General features: G+C 41.8%; 1 protein-coding gene across 1 annotated transcript in view; it reads left to right on the top strand.

Moving 5' to 3' along the window:
- Positions 1-25,167, top strand: part of JAK1 (Janus kinase 1) — a 54,220-nt gene that overhangs the window by 19,357 nt on the left and 9,696 nt on the right. The window contains exons 2-13 of the mRNA XM_058030261.1: positions 5,516-5,592; positions 6,366-6,564; positions 7,908-8,031; positions 11,726-11,876; positions 12,887-13,050; positions 13,176-13,509; positions 14,877-15,050; positions 17,627-17,784; positions 19,865-19,988; positions 21,140-21,326; positions 22,784-22,890; positions 24,897-25,043. Of these exons, the coding sequence (XP_057886244.1) occupies positions 5,587-5,592; positions 6,366-6,564; positions 7,908-8,031; positions 11,726-11,876; positions 12,887-13,050; positions 13,176-13,509; positions 14,877-15,050; positions 17,627-17,784; positions 19,865-19,988; positions 21,140-21,326; positions 22,784-22,890; positions 24,897-25,043 (1,875 nt within the window). The 5' untranslated portion in view covers positions 5,516-5,586. The remainder of the gene's footprint in view (positions 1-5,515; positions 5,593-6,365; positions 6,565-7,907; positions 8,032-11,725; positions 11,877-12,886; positions 13,051-13,175; positions 13,510-14,876; positions 15,051-17,626; positions 17,785-19,864; positions 19,989-21,139; positions 21,327-22,783; positions 22,891-24,896; positions 25,044-25,167) is intronic.

Here is a 25,167-nt window from a genome sequence, read left to right as displayed (position 1 = left end):
ACTGCCTCACCTCCTTCCTGGTGGCTTTTGCTGCTTAGGAAAGCTGCTCCAGCCTGCCCTGGCTGTGTCCACACAGAGTTAGTTCACAGAATCACAGAATCCCTGGGTTGGAAGAGACCTCCAAGATCATCGAGTCCAACCCAGCCCCACACCCCAACTCAACCCTGGCACCCAGTGCCACATCCAGGCTTTGTTAAACACACCAGGGATGGGGACTGCACCACCTCCCCGGGCAGCCATTCCAGAGCTTTATCACCTTTCTGTGAAAAGCTTTTCCTGCTCTCCAGCCTGTATTTCCCTTGGTGCAGCTCGAGGCTGTGTGCTCTGGCCGTGTCAGTGCTGCTGCAGACAGAGCCCAGCCCCAGGTGAGCACAGGCACCTTCCAGGAGCTGTGAGAGTGATGGGGGCACCTCTGAGCCTCCTTTTCTCCCTCAGGGGTTCCTCACAGGGTTTGTGTTCCAGCCCCTCTCCAGCCTCATGGGGCTGGGAACACAAACCCTGTGAGGGCTGCTCCAGTGTCTCCCTGTCCATCTGTGTGGTGATGTTGGCCTGCTCTGGTCTCCCAGTCAGCACAGACATGGCTCCTTTTGGGCTGGGTTTTCTTCCATTCCCCCTTCTTCTCCACTCTTCCCATTCCATGGATCTGCACCCTGACTGCAGCGTGTTCTGCTCTCTTGGAGAAGGCAGAGCCATTCCCTGGATCCAGCTCTTGCTGAGTGTGTGCTGCACTGACGCTCTGGAGCTGCTGCAGTGTGTGAGCAGGGCCGGGGTGTGTGAGCAGGGCTGGGGTGTGCTGAGCCCTCCTCTCTGTGTATGTGAGCAGGGCCGGGGTGTGTGAGCAGGGCCAGGGTGTGTGAGCAGGGCTGGGGTGTGCTGAGCCCTCCTCTCTGTGTGTGACAAGGGCTGGGGTGTGCTGAGCCCTCCTCTCTGTGTATGTGAGCAGGGCCGGGGTGTGTGAGCAGGGCCGGGGTGTGTGAGCAGGGCTGGTGTGTGCTGAGCCCTCCTCTCTGTGTATGAGCAGGGCTGCTGTGCGTGACCCTCCCCGCTCCCAGTGCCTCATTCCCATTAATTTCATCCCATGGAAGTTTAACTTTTCTCCGGAGCGCTGCCACATCCTGCTGCAGTGACCTGCTGGGGTCAGTGCCTCGTCAGGCCTCAGGAAGAAGCCCTGCAGAGCCCTTTACACTTTCTCCTGTGAGGAACCCCTGGGATGTGTGTCAGGATGGTTTCCCTGGAAGCTCTCGCACAGGTCTGCCTGAGGTGCCCTCAGGAAACGCTGGAATCAGCGCCGTGCCAGCGGGAAGGGGCCGCGCTTCCCGGAGCCCTGCTCTGCTCTGCTGGGAAGGGGCCGTGGCTCTTCTCCAGAGAATTCCCATCCCATCTTCAGCCCCAAGCTGCCTGGGCACAGGGAGCAGAGAGGAGAACATCAAGGAAGGAAAAGGATCATTAATGCTGTGTCCCAGGCAGGAATAAAAACAAATTGTCCGTGTAAATCACTTTAGCGCTGGATTGCCCCTTCAGCCCCGTCAGCATCAGCCTGAGCAATAAAGCTGGTTTTAGATAGTTGTGAGGAAAAACTTATCAAAATTAAATTAATTCTCTAATTAAAACTTAATGATAAAAAGATCAGGTTGTTGTTGGAAGGTTTCTGTGAAGGTTTCTTGAGGCTTTCTTTGCCTCATGGAAATTGAACTTCCCTGCTAAACCCAAATAAATTTCCTTTGCCTCCAAGGAAATTGATTTGGGTTTAGCAGAGAAGTGCTTGGGGTTGACTGTACAAAAACAGAATAATTGGTTGTAAACCCCAAGAATTGTATCATTTAAAGTTATTATACCAGAAATTGGGGATGAAAGAGAATTAAGCACACATTTATAAGATATAAAAACATAGCTGAAGATGCCTCTGCTCATTGCAGACAGGTTGTGACCTTTAAACATCACTTCCCACCCGACCAACCATGAAAAATTGGTCATTATAGCAGCCCAGTCTGTATCCAAAGGAAAACCAGGCTGGAAGGAGCAGGTAATACAGAAAAAAAATGGGATTTTGTGTTTTTGTGCCTCCTGCATCTGCCCCAGCCATTGCAGGCAGAACAATAAAGGTGGGAAATGAGCACCCAGCTCTCTGAGAGGGCTGGGAAACCTTTTCCCACATTGGTGACACGTCACGGAGTTCAGAGAAGTGGCTGAAAATGCCTTGGAAAGGAGCAGGGTCAGTCCTCAGGGTGCAGCAGGGCAGGGCTGGGCTTGGGCAGCGCTCAGAGCACACCAGGAGTTGGGCTCTTCTGCTTTCAGGGCTGGAGAGCTAAAAATGGAAATATTTAATAGCTGTTAATAGTAGTGTGACGCTAATGAAGCTGGCTGGTTTTCAGTTCTTGAGAACTTCACTGCACATGGACCACTCCTGGTGAAAATTTCCATTCTGTGCCCTCCTGGCCCTGTTTTAAAACACAATTTTACAGTGTGGATCAGTCATATCACAGCATGGATTGCACAGAAAAACCCAAGGGGAATTGTTAATTCTGGTTTGGGATAAACAGCCTGTGATGTGATCACTCTGAGTAAAAGCATGGAATAAACACAGTAATAAATAATTAATACAAATTAAATGCTCATTTGGTGAGAGAATCCTGTGGAAAACAAATAGCCTGTGCTCATATATCTAACTTTTCAGTCTCTAAGAGGTTAGGAAACCTGAAACTAGATTGGCTGAGAGGGCAAAAAAGAGGAAGAACTTGCAAATGATGCTTCAGAGTGAGTTATGGCTTGGTCACATTTTAGCTGGGATTTTCCTGCATTCGTATTTTAGGGACTTTTGCCCCTGCAATGGACCTTCCATCTTTGCATTTGGCTTCCAGGATATCTTGGGTTATGGTGAACTGTGGGCTTGGGGGAGCAGCATCCTTCTGGCCCAAGGGAGATCTGCGCAGAGTTTCAAAAATATTCAATTTCTGCATCTGCCTTTTCTTAGTCTAAAGGTGGTGTTTAACAAATACTGTTGTACATTTGGTTTTTTCCTTAAAAATGCTGGAGCTGCTGGGTTTCAAAAGTAGCAAATCATAGCCAGGAACTTGAGTTTTTACCAAATATTATTCTCTATCAAATATCCTAATATTAATGGCCAAACTGATTAACAACCCACCTTTAGACTTCCCTCCCCCTATTTCATTTTTCTTTGTGATATCAGAAGTTTTTGAGGGCTCTGGATAATATATAATTCCTCACCTGGCTTCCCTTGGCCAGCCATGGGTGGCTCAGGATTTTAAATAAGCAGGAAAAGCCTTTGCTGGGGGAGTGGGAGCTCAAGAAAAGCCATCCTGCATTCCCAAAAATATTTTGGAGGATGCATCACAAAGAGCTCCTTCCACTGGGAGAAACAGAAATGAAGTGAAATTAAAATATGCCTGAAAAAAGCAAATGCAGCAGGGACTGAGCACATCCCTTGGGGTAGGGAAGAGACAAAAAATACACAAATAACAATTGTGGGGCTCTGAGACAGTGGCAAAGGATAAAAATCACTTTTCAGAGAGGAAGCATTTGACTGTGTAGGTGTGGAGAAGGATGCTCAGACAGAGCAGGAATTTGTGTGGCTCGAAGGAGCCTTTGTGGAAGATGAAAATGCATTTTTGAAAGGTGAATCCCTGACAATGAGCAGGGAATGTCTGGGAAGCCCATTAGGAAATAATAAATCATGGGTTGGATGGTGGTTTGTTTGGTTCAAACCCAGAAGGTTTTGTAAATGAAGCAGCACTTTAAGGTTTCAGCATTCTGGGAATTGCTGTGACTAAAACCAAGAGGAGGAGCTTTTAACCAAAGCAAAGCTGCCCTGTTGAAAAACAAGAAGTTTGATTTATGGATCTGTAAAAGGCAGTGGTTTTATATTCCCCCTCACATCTTAAAACATCTGGACCATCTTTTTAACATTAGGCCCACACAGACATTAAAATCTATTGAGCTTCAGTTATATGTAATTTAAAAGGGGGTTTTAATGAGATTCAGGTTAATATATTTCACCTTTTACATTTCAATTTTATGGTGCTGTGCAGAAATAATATTAATATTAAAATTATTTATAAATATTATTTATTTTATAAATAATATATTGATTCATATTAATATATTTCACATTTTGCATTTCAATTTTATGGTGCTATGCAGAAATAATATTAATATAAAATTATGTATAAATATTATTTATTATATAAATAATATTAATGTAATATTAATTCATGTTAATGATATTAATATATTTCACCTTTTTAATTTCAATTTTACGGTGCTGTGTGGAAATAAAATTAATATAAAATGTTTATAAATATTATTTATTATACAAATAATGTTATTATAATATTGATTCATATTAATATATTTCACCTTTTGCATTTCAGTTTTATGGTGCTGTTCAGAAATAATTCCTGGCTTGTGGGCATATGCCAAAAATCACACTCTCAATTTCTTGTTCCCCATATTATTGCCAAGAAAATGAGTCTGGAACCTCAAATTCAGCATTCAAGTGGCAGAGATGGCAGAAAAATGCAATTTAATTGGGAATGTGTGCCAGGCTCTACAATATCATTTTTTTTCTGGGATGGGATCAGGTTTTTTTGGCTCTTCCCAAGCACCAGGGAAGTTGTGTTGCTCTGTCTGACTTCTCCCAGACTGAGCCTCAGGCTTTTAAAGCAATATTTGCTGAAGTCTGCTAGGTCAGATTAACTCACACTGCTGGAGCAAAAATAATAAACACCCATTTATGTGAAACACATTTTGGCAGGGTTGGGGAGGAGGGAGAGAGGAGGGAGGGAGGCTGGAAGAGGAGGAACCTTCAGCCTCAGATGAGTGATGGGTGAGGGTTCCCAAAGCAGCAGCACTGTCAGGTTTAGTTTGGGCACATTTTAAATGATAATCTGGGAGGGCAGGGAAAAACAGAGAGCAGGGGAGAATTGGAATTAATATCTGATGAAATTGGAATTAATATCTGATGAAAAATGTGAGGAATGAAGGCATGGAGGAGGTGAAGCACAGAGGAAAATGTCCCTGTGGTGTCACAGCTGAGGCTTGTGAGGAGAACAATTCCAGACTGAAAACGGGGAAATCCAGGGAATGACCAAGGTTTCCCTGGCTTTTGGTTGCTCCTCAGGCTGTGCCCCCAAAGTGTCAGAAGGGATCAGTGGGTGTGCCCAAACTCCTCTCCTGGGTGGTTCCTGGGGCTGGCTTGGCTGAGGCCAAATCCAGGTCTCAGTTATTATTATTATTATCATTACTATTATTATTACTGCTATTATTATTATTATCATTACTATTATTATTACTGCTATTATTATTATTATTATTATTATTATTATTATCATCATCATCATCATCATCATCATCATAATTTTCATTATTATTAATTATTATTATTAATCTGTTCCCTAGGATTGCAGGTGGAATTTTATCAGCCTGACCATTTCATTTGTGCCTCCAGCTGTACAAAGCCATTCCTGATAATGTTTATTTTTCCCTTTTTTTTTTTCAGTGAGAGTGAAGCTTCTCCTGGGGAGAGTGAAGACCCATTTCAGTTGTGTAGAGGATCCCACAGGCACATAAATGCAGGTGTGTTGGCTTTAGGGGGTTCATTTTTTATTGTTTTTTTTGGTGGGAGGATTAATTTCATAAACTATAAAATTGGTGGTTTGGGCTTTTTAAAGCTTAGAAAAACATAGAACAAAGAACCCAAATAACTCAAATAACTTTCTGCTCTTTCTATTTAAGCACTGGGTATGAAAACCAATTTTCTTTTGAGTCAGAGCTGCCCTGTTGTGCATCCTTGGCAATCTAAAAGCTCTTGCATTAAACCTACTCAGTGCTACCCTTTCCTCCTGGAGAGACAGAGAAGTAGTAATAAAAAATAAATGCCAATGAATCTTATAAAATACACCATGACTCATAAACCATCAGCAGTTTCAAACACAAAGGGTGAGAGGGGAGAAAACAATGAGAAATATTTTGCTGTTACGGGGCTGTAAAAATAGAAGCTGATTTTTTAAAGAAGGAGACATCAAATGAGCTGTTTAAATCACTCAGGCTCAAGTGTTGTTTTTCAGCCAAGGAGGTGCTGAAGGATGTGGAAGTTATTTCTGCTTTGAGGAGAGAAACCTTGCAGGAAAGCTGTGGCACCACCAGAAGAGGAGGGAATGATTTGGGGCACAGTTCCCAGAACCAGAATAATCACTGACATTTCTTTTTTCCTGTTTTCACCTGGTTTTGGATAAATCCTCACCTGAGGGTTTGGAGGATGGTGGTGCCCAGCCAGCAGTGATGGGTTTGTGTCCTGACAATCCCAACTCCCCTCACGTTTCCCTTTGCTCTTTTCTCTGCACTCCCAGTATCTCAACGTAAAAGAAGATTGCAAAGCCATGGCTTTCTGTGCAAAAATGAGGAGCACCAAGAAAAATGAGCTCAACCTGGAGGCTCAGCACCAGGGGCTGGAAATCCTCTTCTACCTGCAGGACAAAGCCCCGCTCTGTTACTCCAGTGGGGAGTTCACCTCGGAGGAGCTGTGCATTGAGGCTGCCCAGAAGTGCTGTGAGTGTTTGGGCTCATTTCAGCTCCCAGGGGCCTGGCAGCAGCCAGTCAGGCATCCTCTGTGGGGCAGGCAAAGGAGGAGCCTCCCTATCCCAGTAAATCCCCACTAAGCTGCTCTGACCTCGTGTGCATCCCTCACGTGGCAGGGCTGTGCTGTGCTCTTCCCTCTGGGCTGGGGCTCAGCAAACACCTGGAATTCCACAGGAAAAGTGGATTTCATCTCTCTTTGATCTCACAGCCCAGTGGGATTTTGTATTTACAGTTCTGAGGTTCTTTCCCCATGGAACACCAAACCTTACCCAGCTGCTGTGGGGTGAGAATGGGGGAACTGGGCAGGAATTTTCCTGCAGGTCTCAAATGTTTTCTTTGATTCTTGGAATCCCCTTCAGCTCATTTGCCTAATTGCTCCTCTTCCATGGGAATGGGTGAAATGATGGAAATCTGCAGGACAAACCTCACCAAAGGAGTGCTGATATTGTTCTTTAAAAGATTGAAGTGAGGGGTATTTAACACCCACCTATTTATGTTGGTGTGCAGGAGCTGCTCCTTGGGGGCTGTGAACCCACAGCTGCTCCAGAGCTGGGACAAGGAATTCCAGCAGATCTGGGATGGAGGAAACATCCATCCTAAAGAAATCAGGGATGGAGGAAACATCCATCCCAAACAGATCTTGGATGGAGTAACCATCCATCCATCCATCCCAAAGAGATCTGGGATGGAGGAAACATCCATCCCAAAGAGATCTGGGATGGAGGAAACATCCATCCCAAACAGATCTGGGATGGAATAAACATCCATCCCAAAAAGATCTGGGATGGAGGAAACATCCATCCCAAAGAGATCTGGGATGGAGTAAATGCAGAGTTAAATCAGATCAGCCCGTTGGTGTCACAGTCTGTTCCTAGCTGGAACAGACCAAAGCTTTCTCTGTGGAACCACCAAAGCTTTCTGCTGGTTTGCCAAAACCTCCTTTCACCTTTGGGGGTTGAATTTATTAACAAAATAAAATTGAGAACAAAGTTGTGGGTTTGGTAAAACTCTCTTTTCTGTGACCTGAACAAAATGAAGGTTTTAAGTAATTTCTTTGGAGCTTAGACTTTGGGCAAAATCAGGATTTGAGGATCACTTTAAGAGCAGCAATCTCTGTTTTATCCACCCCAAACCCCATGGGTTGAACCTAGGTAACAGCTCCACCTCAACCTTTCCTCCCCAATATGTGTTTCAGGCTGATCCCAGTATCACTTTCTTTTCATGGTCCAATATTTGCTTTATGTTTTTGTGTTTTGGGGCGTGGATGTGCCCTGGAGCTTTGTGATTCATCCATTTGTGTGTTTTTGTGCCAGCTGTGTCCCCTCTGTGCCACAACCTCTTTGCTCTGTATGATGAGAACAAAAAGCTCTGGTATGCACCAAACCAGGTCTTCAAGGTGGAGGAAAAGTCATCCTTCAGGCTCCATTATCGCATGAGGTAAGGGAACACCTGGAAAATGGGATTTATTCCTTCTGAGCTCCCTGGAGAAGCAGGGAGGCAACACCAAAATCAGCAGCTGGGTTTGCACAGCTTAGAGGAGAGATGAGCAGCAGGAGCTTCAAACATCTCCAGATTTCTTTGCATCTTTGGGGTTTAATCTTGAAAAAAAAAGAGTTGGAAAAGCACGAGAAGTTGTTTTCACAAAGCTGGGAGTGAGCAAGGTCAAAGTTAATTGAAAAATTGGCTCTAAACCACTGGGTTTGTGTCAGTGCTTTTATGAATTTCCATTTGAAGTGTTCCAGAGCAGTGGATTAACTGTGCATGAGCATTCAGAAATGAAATTTAAAAAAAAAAAGTTTAAAAATTATTTAAAATGTTTTAATACACTGATGGATTAACTGTACATGATCATTCAGAAAAGAATTTTTAAAATTTTTTAATAAAAAAATTAATTAAAATAATTAATAGAGCAGTGGATTAACTCTACATGATGATTCAGAAGTGAATTTAAAAAAAAATAAATTATAATACAGCAATGGATTAACTGTACATCATCATTCAGAAATGAATTTTTTAAATTTTAAAAATGTTTTTGTTTAAGAGAAAATTTAGTATAAAAAAAGAGCAGTGGATTAACTCTACATGATAATTCAGAAATGAATTTGTAAAAACAAAATTAAATGTTAAACTTAATTTTTTTAATTTGTTTTTTTTTTTTTTAATAGAGCAGTGGATTAACTGTACATCATAATTCAGAAATGAAATTTAATTTTTTTAATTTTTATTTTTTTTTAAATAGAACAATGGGTTAACTATACATGATAATTCAAAAAGGAAATTTTAATTTTTTAAAAATTTAATTTTTTTTTTGAAATAGAGGAGTGGATTAACTGTACATGACAATTCAGAAATGAAATTTTATTTTTGCCTACATTGATAGGTTTTTGTCATGTCCTTTTTAATGAAATCTCTAAAATGAACAATGTGCCTGGGCTGAGATGTTTGTGGGGCTTTGACTTTTCTCCCTCTGCTGAGAACTTTTTGTTTTCTGTGTGAATTTCTCCTCCTCTGCCCTAAATCAGTGCCAGATGCTGCTGCATTTTGGTGATGTTTAAAAGGACTTTTCACAGAAACTCTCTGAGTTCCCTGTGGTTTTCTCACTTGCCTCAAGTTCTATTTATTGCATTTTTTTAAAAATGAGAAACCCCAGGATTTTGTAATATCCTGGAGTCATTGCTCAGAGAGGAGGAGAATTTAACTCTTGCATGGGTGGGTTTGGGTTTTGCTGTGGGAAAGGGATCCAGTTCCTTTCTGGAGGGGTTTTGGAGGCAGATTGTGAGATTTTGTGGGTTTGTGTAGTATTTTTGTGGATTTCTGTAGTATTTTGTGGATCTCTGTAGTATTTTTGTAGTATTTGTGGATTTCCGCAGTACTTTTCTATTATCTGTATAGTATTTCTGTAGCATTTTGTGGATTTCTGTAGTATTTCTGTAGTATTTTGTGGCTTTCTGTAGTATTTCTGTAGTATTTTGTGGGTTTATGTAGTATTTTTGTAGTAGTTTGTGGGTTTCTGTAGTATTTTTGTGGTATTTTGTGGATTTGTGTTTTCTTAGTAAAGAAAGTTTAAATTTTTTAATACCTAGAGTTTTAACATCTCCCCCTCTTGTTTGAATTATGAATACTGTATTGATAACATTGCTAATTATTTGTTGTATATATATTTGACTGAATTTTATATTTTATTTACTTATTATTTTATCAAAAAATTATAATACTACTGGTTTTTATCCTTATAAAGGAACTTCAAGCTTATAAATTTTTATAAAATTTATAAATTATAGAAATAAAATTATAAATGTATATAAACTTTTATAAAAAATTATATAAAATTATATACATTTTATATAACTATATAGGTGGGTGAAATACAAGGGTTGTAATTTTTATGCAATCTATATTTGTGTGGGTGTATTTTTTGTTTGTGGAGTGGTTAGTGTTTTTTTTACTTGACAGAGCTTTATATTTTTTATTGAAATGTGCTTAGATTTTGTATTTGTTAAAATACAGGTAAACTTATGGGTTTTGTAGGGATTGGAGGAATTTTTTTTAAATTTTGGAAGCAAAGAATGGGTTCTGATAGTAAAATATTATATAATATAAAAAAATAATATAATCTATAATAAAATATTATATAATATAATAAATAATGTAATATGTAATACAATATCATATAACATTATATAAGTTATATTATATTATATTATATTATATTATATTATATTATATTATATTATATTATATTTAGAATATTATATTATATTTAGAATATTATATGCAATAATGAAAAATTGATTAAATTTATTTTGTAAAATTTTATAGAGATATCTAAGCTAATGATGAGTGATGATGGAAGATGCTCTGAGGGAGGGCTGGGGCTCAGGGGCACAATTCCCTCCCCAGCTCATTGGGAATGGGGAAATTCATGTTCCTGTTCCTGTTGTGGAAGTGAAATCCCCAAAATGTCTCCCAGGAAGCCCTGGAGCTTTCCAAGGAAAAGATTCTCCTTGATTTCCCCATCCCTCAAACAATGGGGCCCCAATTGTTTTTGTGGTGTTAATCAGAGCAGTTAATTAGGGAAAGGAGCAGAGTCTCCTCTCAGTCCCAAACAATGCACAGACCTTGCCCATGATTATTTTCAGGAAATAACAGAAGAATTGCAGTTGTTAATTCTGACTCCTCTTCTGCAGGAGAACAGGGAAGCAAAGTCATTTCCTCTGGGTTTCAGCAGGGTTTGCTGTGCTCTGCTCTCCAGCCCTCAGCCCCAGCAGTCCTGGAGGCTCCTCTGGTTCTTGTCAGGAGTTTCTGGCTCAGTTTTGGGTTGGAGTTCCTGCCTAAGAAAAACTCAACTAAAAATATTCATTTTATTTTGTTGAAGATCCTGACTTTGCACTGAGGCTGGGCCCCTCCAGCCTTGACACTGGAGATTTGGGGCTTCATAAATGTCAGTCCCAAACTGCTTTGGACTGGGAGGGACCTTAAATCCCATCCCATCCCATCCCATCCCATCCCATCCCATCCCATCCCATCCCATCCCATCCCATCCCATCCCAGGGACACCTCCCACTGTCCCAGGCTGCTCCAGCCTGGCCTTGGGCACTGCCAGGGATCCAGGGGCAGCCACAGCAAATCTGGGGATTCCATCCCAGCCAGGAATTCTCAATTCCCAGTCTCCCACCCATCCCTGCCCTCTGGCAGTGGGAGCCATTCCCTGTGTCCCATCCCTCTGTCCTTGTCCCCAGCCCCTCTGCAGCTCTTCTGGAGCCCCTTCAGGCCCTGAGCTCTCCCTGCATCCTTCTCCTCTCCAGGTGAACATTCCCAAATCTGTATTTCGTCACAGGAGACGTGCTCCATCTCTCTAACCAAAAAAAAAAAAAAAAAAACAAAAAAAAAAAAACAAAAAAAAAAAAAAACCACCAAAAAAAAAACCCCTAATAATTCATAATAACTGTATATTTTCCCCCAGTTCCTCAGGCCAGGAATGTGCTGGAATGTTGCACTACTTAACCTTGAAATTTGGGCAGAAATTTGACCAATTCTTGCTTTGAACTGCTTTATTTTTCAAAACCCAGACAATCTTGTGAAATGGAGGCTTTTCCCAAGGCATTTTTCAGGTTTCTGGCTTTTTTGGCAGATACTATTTCACCAACTGGCACGGGACGAGCGAGAGCGAGCCCTCGGTGTGGAGACACTCCCCCAGGAGGGCCAAGGCCTATGACAAGAAGCTGGCCCCAGAGGGGACCCCCATCCTGGATGCCAATTCCCTGGAATACATGTTTGCACAGGTTGGAATTCTCTCTGATGCTGTATTCCCATAAATCAAAATTTTATGGGATTTTTGTCCCATAAAAACTGTGGGATTCTGCTTTAAAAGGCTCCTAAAATACTCATCATGTATCCTGTTAGTACTGGAAGGGTTTTCTTTCTGCTGCTGCCTGGTGGAGAGGAGAGGATTTGCTGCGTGGAGGAGTAAACACTCTTTCCCAACCCAAAAATGATTTTATTTTTATAGATATTTTCTTCTAAAGTGAATTATTTGTGTTTCTAAATGCTCTCAGTCACCTTTTGTGGGACATTTGCCCAGAGCTGGGGTTGGAGAGGAGCAGCAGCAGAGGGAATCTGGCAGGGCTGGGTCCTTTTAATGAGGATTTTTTACTGGTTGGTGTTAAAGATTGATAAACATTTACTGATAACCCCGTGGTGATAAAGATTGATAACCTCTCTGCAGTTTTGCTCTCCTCTTGTGCTTTCCAAAGGATTTTTCAAACCAGAAGCTGTCAGGTCTCACCAAAAAAATGAGAAAATTCAGGTTGATGAAAGAGCAAATTGAATGCACAGAGGAAATCCCATTTACTGTTGGTTCTGAGTAGAATTCCTGCAGGATTTTCACACTGGGAACCACAAGGAAGGAGAATTCCAGGGAAACATTAAAGCAATGAGGCACAGAAATGTCTTTGCTCTTTGATAACCAAACACTTTCCAGGCTGTCCCAGAGCAGGGCTTGGCTTGGAGATGAATCCAGGACATGCTTTGGTTGGGAAGGGCACGGATAAAGCAGAGGCACAAAGTTGGTTTTGTGGAGCAGAAAATAAATATTGAAGGTACTAAAAGGGGCCAGGATGGTGATTTCTGTAGTTCATTTTTAAAAAAATGAATTTTTGCTGGGCTGATGTATAAAAGAAGGGGAGGAGTTTCCAACTTCTCCTTGCCCAAGGATCCTGGGATGAATTCCTGGCTCAGGGACAAACTCTGGGGAAGACCAACTGGGTAATTTGGGATTTTTTGTTCTGTTCAGGGCCAGTATGACCTAGTGAAGGGCCTGGCACCCATCCGAGACCCCAAAAACGACCAGGAGGTCCATGAGATAGAGAATGAGTGTCTGGGGATGGCTGTCCTGGCCATCTCCCACGATGCCATCAAGAAAAATGTGAAGCTGCCAGAGCTCCCCAAGGACATCAGGTGAGCTGGGATTCACCCTCTGTCCCTGCTGCCTCTGCTACTCTTCCAGGAGGAACTTAATTTAATTTAATTTAATTTAATTTAATTTAATTTAATTTAATTTAATCCCTTGCTTCTCCTCCCAGTTACAAGCATTATATCCCTGAGACTCTGAACAGGACCATCAGGCAGAGGAATTTCCTGACCAGGATTCGGATCAATAACGTTTTCAAGCATTTCCTCAAGGAGTTCAACAACAAAACCATCTGCAACAACAGCGTCTCCCCCCGGGACCTGAAGGTGAAATATTTATCCACCATGGAGGTCCTGACCAAGTATTATGGGGCAGAGATCTTTGAGACCTCGTTCCTGCTGATCTCTGCTGAGAATGAGATGAATAAATTCAACTGTGGGGACAACGAGAAGTACGAAGTGATGGTGACGGGGAACAACGGCATCCAGTGGAGGCTCAAGCCAAGTGTGAGTACCCTGAGGAGTGGGAATTCAGGGGGATGTGGGGACAGGACAGCTGCTGAGAGGTGCCTGTGGGCTTCAGGCACAGCTTTGTGTTGGAGGGGCTTTTACAGGATGGCAGGATTGTCCAGGTTGGAAGAGGATCAGGGAGTTCCAGCCCAACCCCTTCTTAGGCTTAGTTTGGAGACCAGACCAGGCTCAGGACTTTTATCCAAGACTGAGCACTGGACAACCTCTGTGGGCAGCCCTTTCACCAGGAAAATGAAAGACCCCGTGAAAAACATCCCGGAATTAAATAAATTTATTCTAGGCATTAGGATACATTATATTCTATATATTATATTATTATTACATTATTAATATTAATTTTATAATTAATTATTTTATATTATGCTATACATTAATTTTATAATTTATATAATACTTTTATTGTATAATTTTGACTAATAAATCGTGAATTGGTATTACTATTCTAGAATGAATTTTTGGTTTAGAGCAATTGTATTACAATACATTATGTTCTATATTTTATATTGTTATTGTACATATTAATTTTAAAATTTATATAATTATTCTATAATTCCAACTAGTAAATAATTAATATTACTATTCTTGAATGAATTTTTGGTACAGAGTAAATGTATTAGAGTACATTGTAGTCTATATTTTTATAGACTACATATATATATTTTTATATATAATAGTCTATATTATTATATTTACATTATTCTATGATTTATATTATTTTTATAATTTCTATAATATTTCTATTCTAGAATTCTAATTAATAAATAATTCATATCATTATTCTAGAATGGATTTTTGGTTTTGAGTAAATGTATTACAGTACATTATATTCTGTATTTTATACTCTATAATGGAGTTTAATGTTATAATTCTTACAATAATTCTGTTCTAAAATTCTAATTAATAAGTAATTAATTTATATTATTGTTCTAGAATGAATTTTTGGTTTAGAGTAACTGTCTTGCAATACATTATATTATATATTTGACATTATTATTCTATAATTTAGATTAATTTTATAATTTATACAACAACTATATAAATCTAATTAACAAATAATTATTTTCATTATTCTATAATTAAGATTAATTTTATAATTTATATAATAATCATTGTCTATAATTCTAACTGATAAAGATTTTATATTGCTATTCTAGAATGAATTTTTATTTTAGAGCAAAACCACTGTGCTAAGCATGTTTTAACTGAAGCTTTTATCCCAAATAAAATGAATTTTTATTTTAGAGCAAAATGAATTTTAGAGCAAAAATGAATTTTAATTTTAGAGCAAAACCACTGTGCTAAACATGTTTTAACTGAAGCTTTTATCCCAAATACCTTTGCAGCCTGTCCAGACAGAGAAGGAGAAGAAGAAGAAATCCGATGGCAAAGGCAAAAAGGAGGAGGAGAAGCACAAACTGCGCGAGACGTGGAACAGCTTCTCCTACTTCCCTGAGATCACCCACATCGTCATCAAGGAGGCCACAGTCAGCATCAACAAGCAGGACAACAAGAGGATGGTGGGCATGGCCAGGAGGGCTCAGGGAGCATTTCAAACCCTCACACTGACTTTGTGCCTTCCCCTCAGCTGGGGCTGCCTCAGCGTCCCTGGAGCCTGGGCTGCAGTCCCTGCTGGGTCACTTCATTCCCTGCTGGCACATTTAATTTAATTAATTCCCTGCTGGGTCACTTAATTCCCTGCTGGATCACTTAATTCCCTGCTGGGTCACTTAATTCCCTGGTGGACCATTTAATTCCCTGGTAGATCATTTAATTCCCTGCTGGATCATTTAATTCCCTGGTGGATCGCTTAATTCCCCGCTGGATCATTTAATTCCCTGCTGTATCATTTAATTTCCTGCTGGATCATTTAATTAATTCCCTGCTGGATCACTTAATTCCCTGGTGGACCATTTAATTCCCTGGTAGATCATTTAATTCCCTGGTGGGTCACTTAATTCCCTGGTGAGCATTTAATTCCCTGCTGTATCATTTAATTTCCTGCTGGATCATTTAATTAATTCCCTGCTGGATCACGTAATTCCGAGGTGGATCACTTAATTCCCTTTTGGATAATTTAATTCCCTGCTGGATCATTTAATTCCCTGGTGGATCATTTAATTCCCTGGTTGGTCACTTAATTCCCTGGTGAGCATTTAATTTCTGCTGGAACATTTAATTAATTCCCTGGTGGATCACTTCATTAATTCCTTAGTGGATCATTTGATTAATTCCCTGGTGGATCACTTAATTCCCTGGTAATCATTTAATTTCTGCTGGATCATTTAATTAATTCCCTGCTGGATCATTTAATTCCCTGATGGGTCACTTAATTCCCTGGTAGATAATTTAATTCCCAGATGGATCATTTAATTCCCAGGTGGATAATTTAATTCCCTGCTGGATCATTTAATTTCCTGCTGGATCATTTAATTAATTCCCTGCTGGATCATTTAATTCTCTGGTGGATCACTTAATTCCCTGCTGGATCACTTAATTCCCTTTTGGATAATTTAATTCCCTTCTGGATCATTTAATTCCCTGCTGGATCACTTAATTCCGTGCTGGATCCTTTCCCTTCCGTGGGGAGCCAGGCTGAGGTTGGGCACAAGGTGACAATTAAGGGACATTTTGAGTGTAAATAACACCAAATGTGCTGGACTTGACACTGGGCACAGCAAAAATGGTGCTCAAAGTGGGTGAATGCAGCTGTGTCCACACTGGCACAGAATTTTCCCTCACAAATTCCATGAGGAATTCCAGAATTTGTGACAGCGGAGCCAGGACAGGGAGGGCAGGGAATGGCCTCTAAATCCCAACCTCCTGTAGCCAGAAGTGGCTGATGGATATTCCTCATTAATGCAAATATTCCAGGGATGCTGCAGCATTCCTGGTGTCCTGACACCAATATTTTATATTTATTTTTAGTGTATTATTACTAATATCAGTAATAGTGCCTTGTGCACTTCACTGTGTGCAGCCAATGATAAATGAGACCATCAAAAAGTTTTTACAGACCAAAAAAGAGGATGAGACGTGGAAAATGGATTTTAAAGGATTTCAAAACCTGACAGAAAGCTCCCACAGTTTTGTACATTTGTGTGCAAACTCTGAGATAAAGTGTGCTGATTAGGAATGCCATAGAATAAAGATGGCATTGTTGAGAGAGAATGAACTAGAAACAAGTTTCAATAAGTTTCCAAAGATGGCCTTGCAAAAACACCAGATATTATAGAGAATTAGAGCTGTGAAAAATGCATTGTAGCAGGAGAATGTGGGGAAAAAATATAGGTGATTGGTATTAAATATAAGTAAAAATATAGGTAAAATATAGGTGATTTCTGTTCAATATAGATAAAATGTTGGTAAAAATACAGATGATTGGTGTGAAATATAGATAAAAGTATAGGTAAAATGTTGGTAAAAATATATGATTGGTGTTAAATATAGGTTAAAGTATAGGTTAAAATATAGGTGATTGGTGTTAAATATAGGTTAAAATATAGGCAAAATATAGGTGATTGCTGTGAAATATAGGTAAAGTATAGGTAAAAATATAGGTATAAACATAGGTGATTAGTGTTAAATATAGGTAAAAATATAGGTAAAATATGGCTAAAAATACAGGTGATTTGTGTGGAATATAGGTAAAAGTATAGGTAAAATATAGGTAAAAATATTGGTGATTGGTGTTAGAAGTACTAGCAGCATTATGTGGCAAAAGTTAATTTATAAAAACATTTATAAGGTGGTACAACCAGGAAATAGATTCTGATAGAAAGGTGTAGAGTTTTGCATCTATTATGTATCACCCTTCAACGAGACTGATAATGGAATAAAATATTTTTGAACTTTTTAAAAAAACCCTTTTTTTGTTGGATGATAGCATCTTTATGTTGCTGCTCATCCTGGCAGTGAAAATTCCAGGACTTTTAGGCCTTTTTCTGCTTTGTTGCCGTTCAGTTGAAGAACCTTCACATAAGAGCAAGGGATAAGCTGGTCCAACACATCCCCAAGGTTTTGGGAGGAAATTTGAAATGTTTTAAAGCTGAATGGTGCGTGAGGAGCTGTGCTGATGCTGTGGCTGTGCTGGCAGGAGCTGCGGCTGGGCTCGCACGCCGAGGCGCTGTCCTTCACCTCGCTGGTCGACGGCTACTTCAGGCTCACTGCAGACGCCCACCACTACCTGTGCACGGACGTGGCTCCTCCCCTCATCCAGCACAACATCAAGAATGGCTGCCACGGCCCCATCTGGTCAGTCCCTCCTGCATTTTGGGGTTATGGGCACATCTGGTCAGTCCCTCCTGCATTTTGGGGTTTATGGATCCATCTGCTCAGTCCCTTTTGCATTCTGGGGTTATGGGCACATCTGGTCAGTCCTTCCTGCATTTTGGGGTTTATGGACCCATCTGGTCAGTCCCTGTGCATTTTGGGGTTATGGGCCCATCTGGTCAGTCCCTGTGCATTTTGGGGTTATGGACACATCTGGTCAGTCCCTCCTTCATTTTGGGGTTATGGACACATCTGGTCAGTCCCTCCTGCATTTTGGGGTTATGGACACATCTGGTCAGTCCCTCCTGCATTTTGGGGTTTATGGATCCATCTGGTCAGTCCCTGTGCATTTTGGGGTTATGGGCCCATCTGGTCAGTCCTTCCTCCATTTTGGGGGTTTTGGGCCCATCTGGTCACTCCCTCCTTCATCTTGGGGTTCATGGACCCATCTGGTCAGTTCCTCTGCATTTTGGGCCCATCTGCTCAGTCCCTCCTGCATTTTGGGGTTTATGGATCCATCTGCTCAGTCCCTCCTGCATTTTGGCATTATGGGCCCATCTGGTCAGTCCCTCCTGCATTTTGAGGTCATGGGCCCATCTGCTCAGTCCCTTCTGCATTTTGGGCCCATCTGGTCAGTCCCTCCTTCATTTTGGGGTTTATGGATCCATCTGGTCAGTCCCTGTGCATTTTGGGGGTTTTGGGCCCATCTGGTCAGTCCTTCCTGCATTTTGGGGGTTTTGGGCCCATCTGCTCAGTCCCTCCTTCATCTTGGGGTTCATGGACCCATCTGCTCAGTCCCTTCTTCATTTTGGGCCCATCTGGTCAGTCCCTTCTGCATTTTGGGGTTTTGTTTTTGATAATTCCTCTCATGGTGAATCCACTGAGGAAATTTGGGTTTGGGTGAGTGGTGGTTACCAAAATTTCATTTTATTAAAGGAAAAAATGAGTGTTTCTCTCCTTTCTCATCCATAAACTCAGTGTTTCTGCACTAAAGGAGTGTTCTGAGAGTTTTCTCCATGGACACATGGGAATGTTTTAGATAGAGAGTGGAAGTGTCTCTACACTCACCCCAGGAGTCTTTGGATGGATGAACAAAGCCTTGGGTTTTTAAACACCTAAAGGAATTCTCCTCCCTCCACCCACTTTTGTGGCTTTTCCCTTTATTGGGAAAATTTTGATTCTTATTAATTATTTTATTTTAATTTATTATTTTTATTTTATTATTATTCCCTTTATTTTTATTTATTTATTATTCCCTTTATTTCCCTTTATTCCCTTTATTCCCTTTATTCCCTTTATTTAAGCTGCAAACTGTAGAAATCCAGGAGTTCACCTGCGCAGTGTTGGATGCAGAATTCCAACCTTTATGGCTTTCCCCTTTATTGAGAACATTTTGATTCTTATTTATTATTTTATCAATTTTCTTTATTTATTTTTATTTTATTATCATCCCCTTTATTGTTATTTATTTATTATTCCCTTTATTCTCCTTTATTTTCCTTTATTTCCCTTTATTTCCCTTTATTCACTTTATTCACTTTATTCCCTTTATTTAAGCTGCAAACTGTAGAAATCCTGGAGTTCACCTGCACAATGCTGGATGCAGAATTCCAACCTTTATGGCTTTCCCCTTTATTGAGAACATTTTGATTCTTATTTATTATTTTATTTATTTTAATTTGGTTTTTTTTTAAATTTTATTATTATTCTCTTTATTGTTATTTATTTATTATTCCCTTTAATTCACTTTATTCACTTTATTTTCCTTTATTTCCCTTTATTCCCTTTATTCACTTTATTCCCTTTATTTAAGCTACAAACTGTAGAAATCCAGGAGTTCACCTGCACACTGCTGGATGCAGAATTCCCTTTATCAAATCCTTCCTCCCTTGCTCTGTGCAGCCCAATGTGAGCCATGCACCCTTAAATCCCACTTTAATAACAAAATCAACATTTCTAGGTCGCTGTTACCCCCCAAACAGAGGTTTGCTCTCCTGTCCCACCCCAAAATGAGAATTTTGGCTGCTCTTTGCTGTATTTCTCCCTCTCCATTCCCTTCCAGCACGGAATATGCCATCAACAAGCTGAGGCAGGAGGGCAACGAGGTGGGCATGTACGTGCTGAGGTGGAGCTGCACCAACTTCAACCACATCCTGATGACTGTCACCTGCCTGGAGGGCTCAGAGGTACAGGCAGGGATCTCCTCCCAGCAGGAATCTCCTCCCTGGGGATGGGGATTGTCCTCAGGGCACCCACCCTGAGCTCTGGGCAGGGAATTGGCTTTTCCTCCCAGCCCTTTGTGCCTTCTCTCCAAATGGGATTAATTAAATCCAGAGCAGCTCCATTCCTCCCAGTCAGACTGTGCAGGGACATGATAAAAATAGAGAATTTTAAACTCCTGACATGGAGAATTTGTCACTTCACCTTGCCTTGAGCATGGTTCAGCTTCCCTGGAGCCTTTCTGGGCATGGATTTAATTCCTTTCATGGATTTTATTCCCACACCAGCCTCAGCTGGAAGCCTGCAGCTGGCTTGGTGGTTTGGGAGGATATTTAAAGTGTTCACACAAGAATAATAATAAATAATAAATTAAATAATACATAATAAATGAAGAAGTAAATAATAGATAACAAATAATAAATAATAACAAAATAAATCCTTCTCTTAGCAAAAAATGGTCATGCAATCAGTGGTGAGTCAGGAAGGGATATTTGATACTGGGTATATCTCCTGTAGATTTTTTTTTTAAAAAAGATGATCAGCTCTCTGTTTTAACAGTAAAACAAGAAAGGAATTTTGTCTTGGACAAGGGGGAAGGGGGAGGTGACCCAAAGCTGCAGAGGGGAGATCCTGAGAGCTCCTGGGATGGGGAAGTTCAGGAGTTCAGCCCTTCCCCAGCGAAACTGGAGGATCTCAACACCAGCTGAAATCTCGTTGAGCAGTCTGGGGGGGGGGAGAGGGAGTTTTGCTATTTTTAAATTGAGATTTTGAAACCCTGCTCCAGATTCTGCAGTTCTTGACCAAACAAAGAGAAAATTTCTCCAGAAGAGGCAACACTTCTGCATAACCTCAGGCTCTGCAGACAAACGAAAAGAAAAGCTGTAATTTGAGCTTTGATTGCATCTTTATGTTGTTGCTCCTTTTTTGAGCCTTCCTGGGAGTGAAAATTCCAGGAATTTTAGGGTTTTTTCTGCTCTTGCAGTTTGATTAGAGGACCTTGACTTAGGAGCAGGGGATGAGCTGCAGTGATGCCAAAGTTTTGGGAAGCTTTGATGGCTTTACAAACAATCCCTTCACTCCAGTGATCCTATTTCCTTTCTTTTCCCTCCACCCCCAGGTGATGAATAACTCAGGCCCCTACAAGAACTTCCAGATCGAGGTGAAGAAGGGGGGGTACTTCCTCCATGGCTCCAACAAATCCTTTGCATCCCTGAAAGACCTCATGGACCACCTGAAGGGGCAGATCCTGCGCACAGACAACATCAGCTTCACCCTCAAGAGGTGCTGCCAGCCCAGACCCAGAGGTAGCCTGACCTTGCAGGGTTTTCTTGTTGCAAGGGATCAATCTCCAGACTCCTTCAGTGTATTTTTAGTGCTGTATCCTGGTGTGAAGCTCTTAAAAAAAATGTAAAGATTTTTCTTTCTCTGGGGAGGATTTTTGTCAGATGCCGTGGGCAGGTTTGAGGAGGGGAAAAGAGGGTTGGGATCTCCTGGTTTGCTCTCCCTGTGAGCTGCTGTTCAATAACTCATCTGCACCAGGCAGCAGGGAAGGGTTTTGGTCCCTAAACTGATGTCCTGAAGAGCCTGGTGGCAGGAAATCATCTGTGAGGTGCCATCTGAGGGACAATGGGGCAGCTGTTGGGTGCTGCCAGCCCTCTCTGGAGCTGTTTGCTATGAACTCTGAGCCTTGCACTGGGTTTGGTGTGACAGAGGAAGCACAGTGGGGTGATTGTGCTGAGCTGATAATGGTTTCCTGTTAGAGCAGGGGAATAACTGAGCCACATTAATCACCTGCTGCTCTGGGGCTTTGGGAGAGTCCCTGAGCTCTCACTCTGCACCCAGAGCGTGGATCAGGCTCTTGAGCAGGGGCACGCTGCACTTCTGATATTTTGGTTACATTTTGATGGCTGGATTTGGGATAAAATGAAATAAAAAGGGTCAGGGAGTTGACTGTCCACTTCAGCTCCTCCCTGGCTTTGGTTGCAGCAGGATTCAGTGCATGTTCCCTGTTCTGTCCCTTCCCTGGTGGGTTTTTTTTCCTTCTTTTTGAATATTTCATCAGATATTCACAAAGAAGTGCAGGGGATGCAGGACTGAAGCAGGGTGTGGTGATTCCTGGTGACTCCAGAATTCCAGAGGATGATTTAGCCCCAGTGCCAGGTTCTGCTCACAGCAGGAGGAAGGCCAGATGCCCACTCACATCCCAGTCCCAGTAAATAATGCCAGGAGGGCAGAATTCATGTGCAGAACTTGTGCATCTGCCCTGCAGCAGTGGGAAGTGGATTTTTGAGTCTGTTCCTTCTGCCCATTCCCCATCCCCAGCTGAATCCCAGTGCCCTGGGAGCACTGTTGGTGCTTGCCAGAGTAGAGGGAGTTTGGAAGGGGATGAAGAGGAAATGAGATTCCCCCTTGCACGCTGCAGAGGAGATGGCCCTGCTGCATGAGGGGATAGAGGATGTTTTATTCCATTTTATCCCATGTACAGCACAGGTATTTTCTATTTCAGTCTTTGTGCAGAAAAATCTGTTCAGTTGTTCAAAATCACCCTGATCTGGCTGATAATAACTCTGTATTTAAATATAAACATGAAACTGTGCTTTAGTGATTTCTCTGTCAAATGAGGAGCAGAAATCAAGGCCAAGTTTCTCTTTCCTTCCCTTTTTTTGGGATTTTAATGCTATTCCATCCATGTTGGTACTGGGAGGGGGGAATGCAGTTTCTCTGGAAAGCTTTAAGGATATTTTCTGCCCCTGCCTTGCAGAAATCTCCAACCTGCTGGTGGCCACCAAGAAGGCCCAGGAGTGGCAGCCAGTGTATCCCATGGGGCAGCTGAGCTTCCACCGCATCCGCAAGGAGGAGATCGTGCAGGTGGGAGCCTGGGGGCCATGGGGGAGCCCCAGAACCTTGGGGGTCATCTAAAGCTTGGAATCAAACCCAGGGTTTGGCCTGAGACCTTGGGAAAGGCTCCCAAACTGAGGTGCCAGAAGGGAGAATGTGGATTTTTGAAATAAATGTGTATTTTTAAAGCAGAGACATGTTAGGCTAAATAAAAGAAAGTTCAGTTTAAGATATAGGGAAAATAAAAGCAGTTCCAGGTGTAACAAGGAGTTTAGAATGCAGGTTTGCTATTGCAGGTTTGCTATAACATGATTGGCTAAGAAAGCTCACAGGAGTCCATAAGACCATATATTTGAGGATTGGGTCAAAAGCATAAATATCCTTGTGGGCAGTGTTTTATTGGTTAATAAACCCTTAAAAGGATTGTGACAGGAGGGCTTGTGACCCTCTGAGCCATGCAGTGAAGATGTGAGCCCAGCTCACCCTTCCTGCCTGTGGAGAAGATAAGAAAAACAAATCCCATCATCTGAAGCAGCTCAGAGGTCCCATCTCTAACTCATCCACAATCCCCACGAGTGTGGCTGTCCCTGAGCCCTGCAGGGACCCCAAACCAGCCCAGCTGCCTGCCCTGCCCCTCCCAGCTCCCCTCAGCAAACTGCAGCTTGATTTATTTTTTATTGGTTTGTTTGGATTTAGGCCTCTGCTGGCAGAACCCTGCTGCTTGTATGGCTTTGTGTGGACAAAGAGGAGCTCAGGAGTGATGCCTTTCACTGGAAATGAAATTGATATTTAAGTTTTCTAATGGAAAACAGGGGTTTTAAAGGGAGTCTTAAGAGCTGGCTTGTTGTGGGTGTATTTTTTAAAGCCTGACTTACCAGAGAAACAGAGGTTTGAGATAATATTCTACAGTAAAAAAGGTGAAGTATTCAAAAGCTCTGAGCAGTCAGAATTCTGTGTTTAAGCCACCCCAAATTTTCAAATTTCCCCTTGTTTGTAGTTACTTATTCATGAACCTGAATGAACCTCAGCAAACACACAGGGCCTTGAATACACTTAAATCAGATTTAATGTTGCCAAAAGAGCTCTTAAGTCATGCCCTTGGCTGCTTCTGTGAAATAAAAAGATATTGGGGGTTTTTTAGTTGTATCACTGCAGACAGAGATTGGGTTTGGGTTGGTGTTTACAGTCAGCATCCTGCAAAAATATCCCAAGGCAGGATGTTATTTTGGAGGAAATTGCTTCCCCAAACAAAGCCTTGCAGTGAAATATTACTTCCTCTCACTTTTGGAAACACATTAAAGATCACCTCAGCAGCACTTTGTGAATAAGAGCCCCAGCTGTTGTTTATTCTTTTGTTTAGTCTGGGAGTGCTCAATCCCAGGGAACCTGTTGGATGATGTGGAGGTGCAATATCCAAGGGATTCACATAGGGAGGATGCTCAGATACCTCAGGGTTTGGCTTTTCTCTTTTCAGACTGTGTGGGTCTGGGCTTCACATTCAGGGATGCTGAGCTCTGTGCACAGAGCAGGGAGACAAAACAATTCCTGCTCCAGCTGGGCACCAAGGACAAATGACCCAAATCTCAGCCCAGGAGCACAAACCCCGTGGGCTGGAGAGAGAAAAACAAGCAGGGTGGGACTGCCTGGGCTAAAGCTGGGATGGGACAATGAACTGCAAGGTGCAAATGGAGCAGAGCTGATCCCAGGGACAGAGCCCGTGCCCGGCCGTGCATTTTGGGGCCATTTTGGTTCATCTTGGGTGCAGCCCTGGCTGGGCTCTGGTGCTGCCCAAGGTGGGTCCATGGAGGAGATCCTTGGAATCAATCCCTGCTTTACTCTGGGACTCTGCCCAGCCTCTGCTTTGGGGCAGCCTGCAGGAGGCCCCAAGCTCACTGAACAAAAGCAGCTCCAGTCATTGGGTTCTCACAGGAACAATTTCAGCTGTAGCCAGATCAGACAGAAAGAAGTGCAGATTCCAGTAAATATTTGTGTAAATCTTGTTGCTTCCTGCCTGACAAACCCCTGCTGTGTCTCAGGGAGAACACCTGGGGAGAGGCACCAGGACCCAGATTTACTCAGGGATGCTCAGCCTCAAGGATGATGAGAACGAGGGGTATCAGAACGAGAGAGAGATCCGAGTCCTGCTCAAAGTCCTGGACCCCAGCCACAGGGACATTTCCTTGGCAAGTTTTTTCTTTTGTCTGTCTTTTCTTTAATATAAGCCAATAAAATATTGATTTATTTTGTTTTATAAATTATATAGAGATATGTGAGATAATGACATAAGTTGTTATTACTAACATTTTT

This window comes from Melospiza georgiana, chromosome 9, assembly GCF_028018845.1.
Source record: "Melospiza georgiana isolate bMelGeo1 chromosome 9, bMelGeo1.pri, whole genome shotgun sequence".
In the NCBI taxonomy this organism is placed as follows: Eukaryota; Metazoa; Chordata; class Aves; order Passeriformes; family Passerellidae; genus Melospiza; species Melospiza georgiana.
The sequence above is the reverse complement of the archived record's forward strand: the minus strand, read 5'-3'. Positions and strand labels throughout refer to the sequence as shown.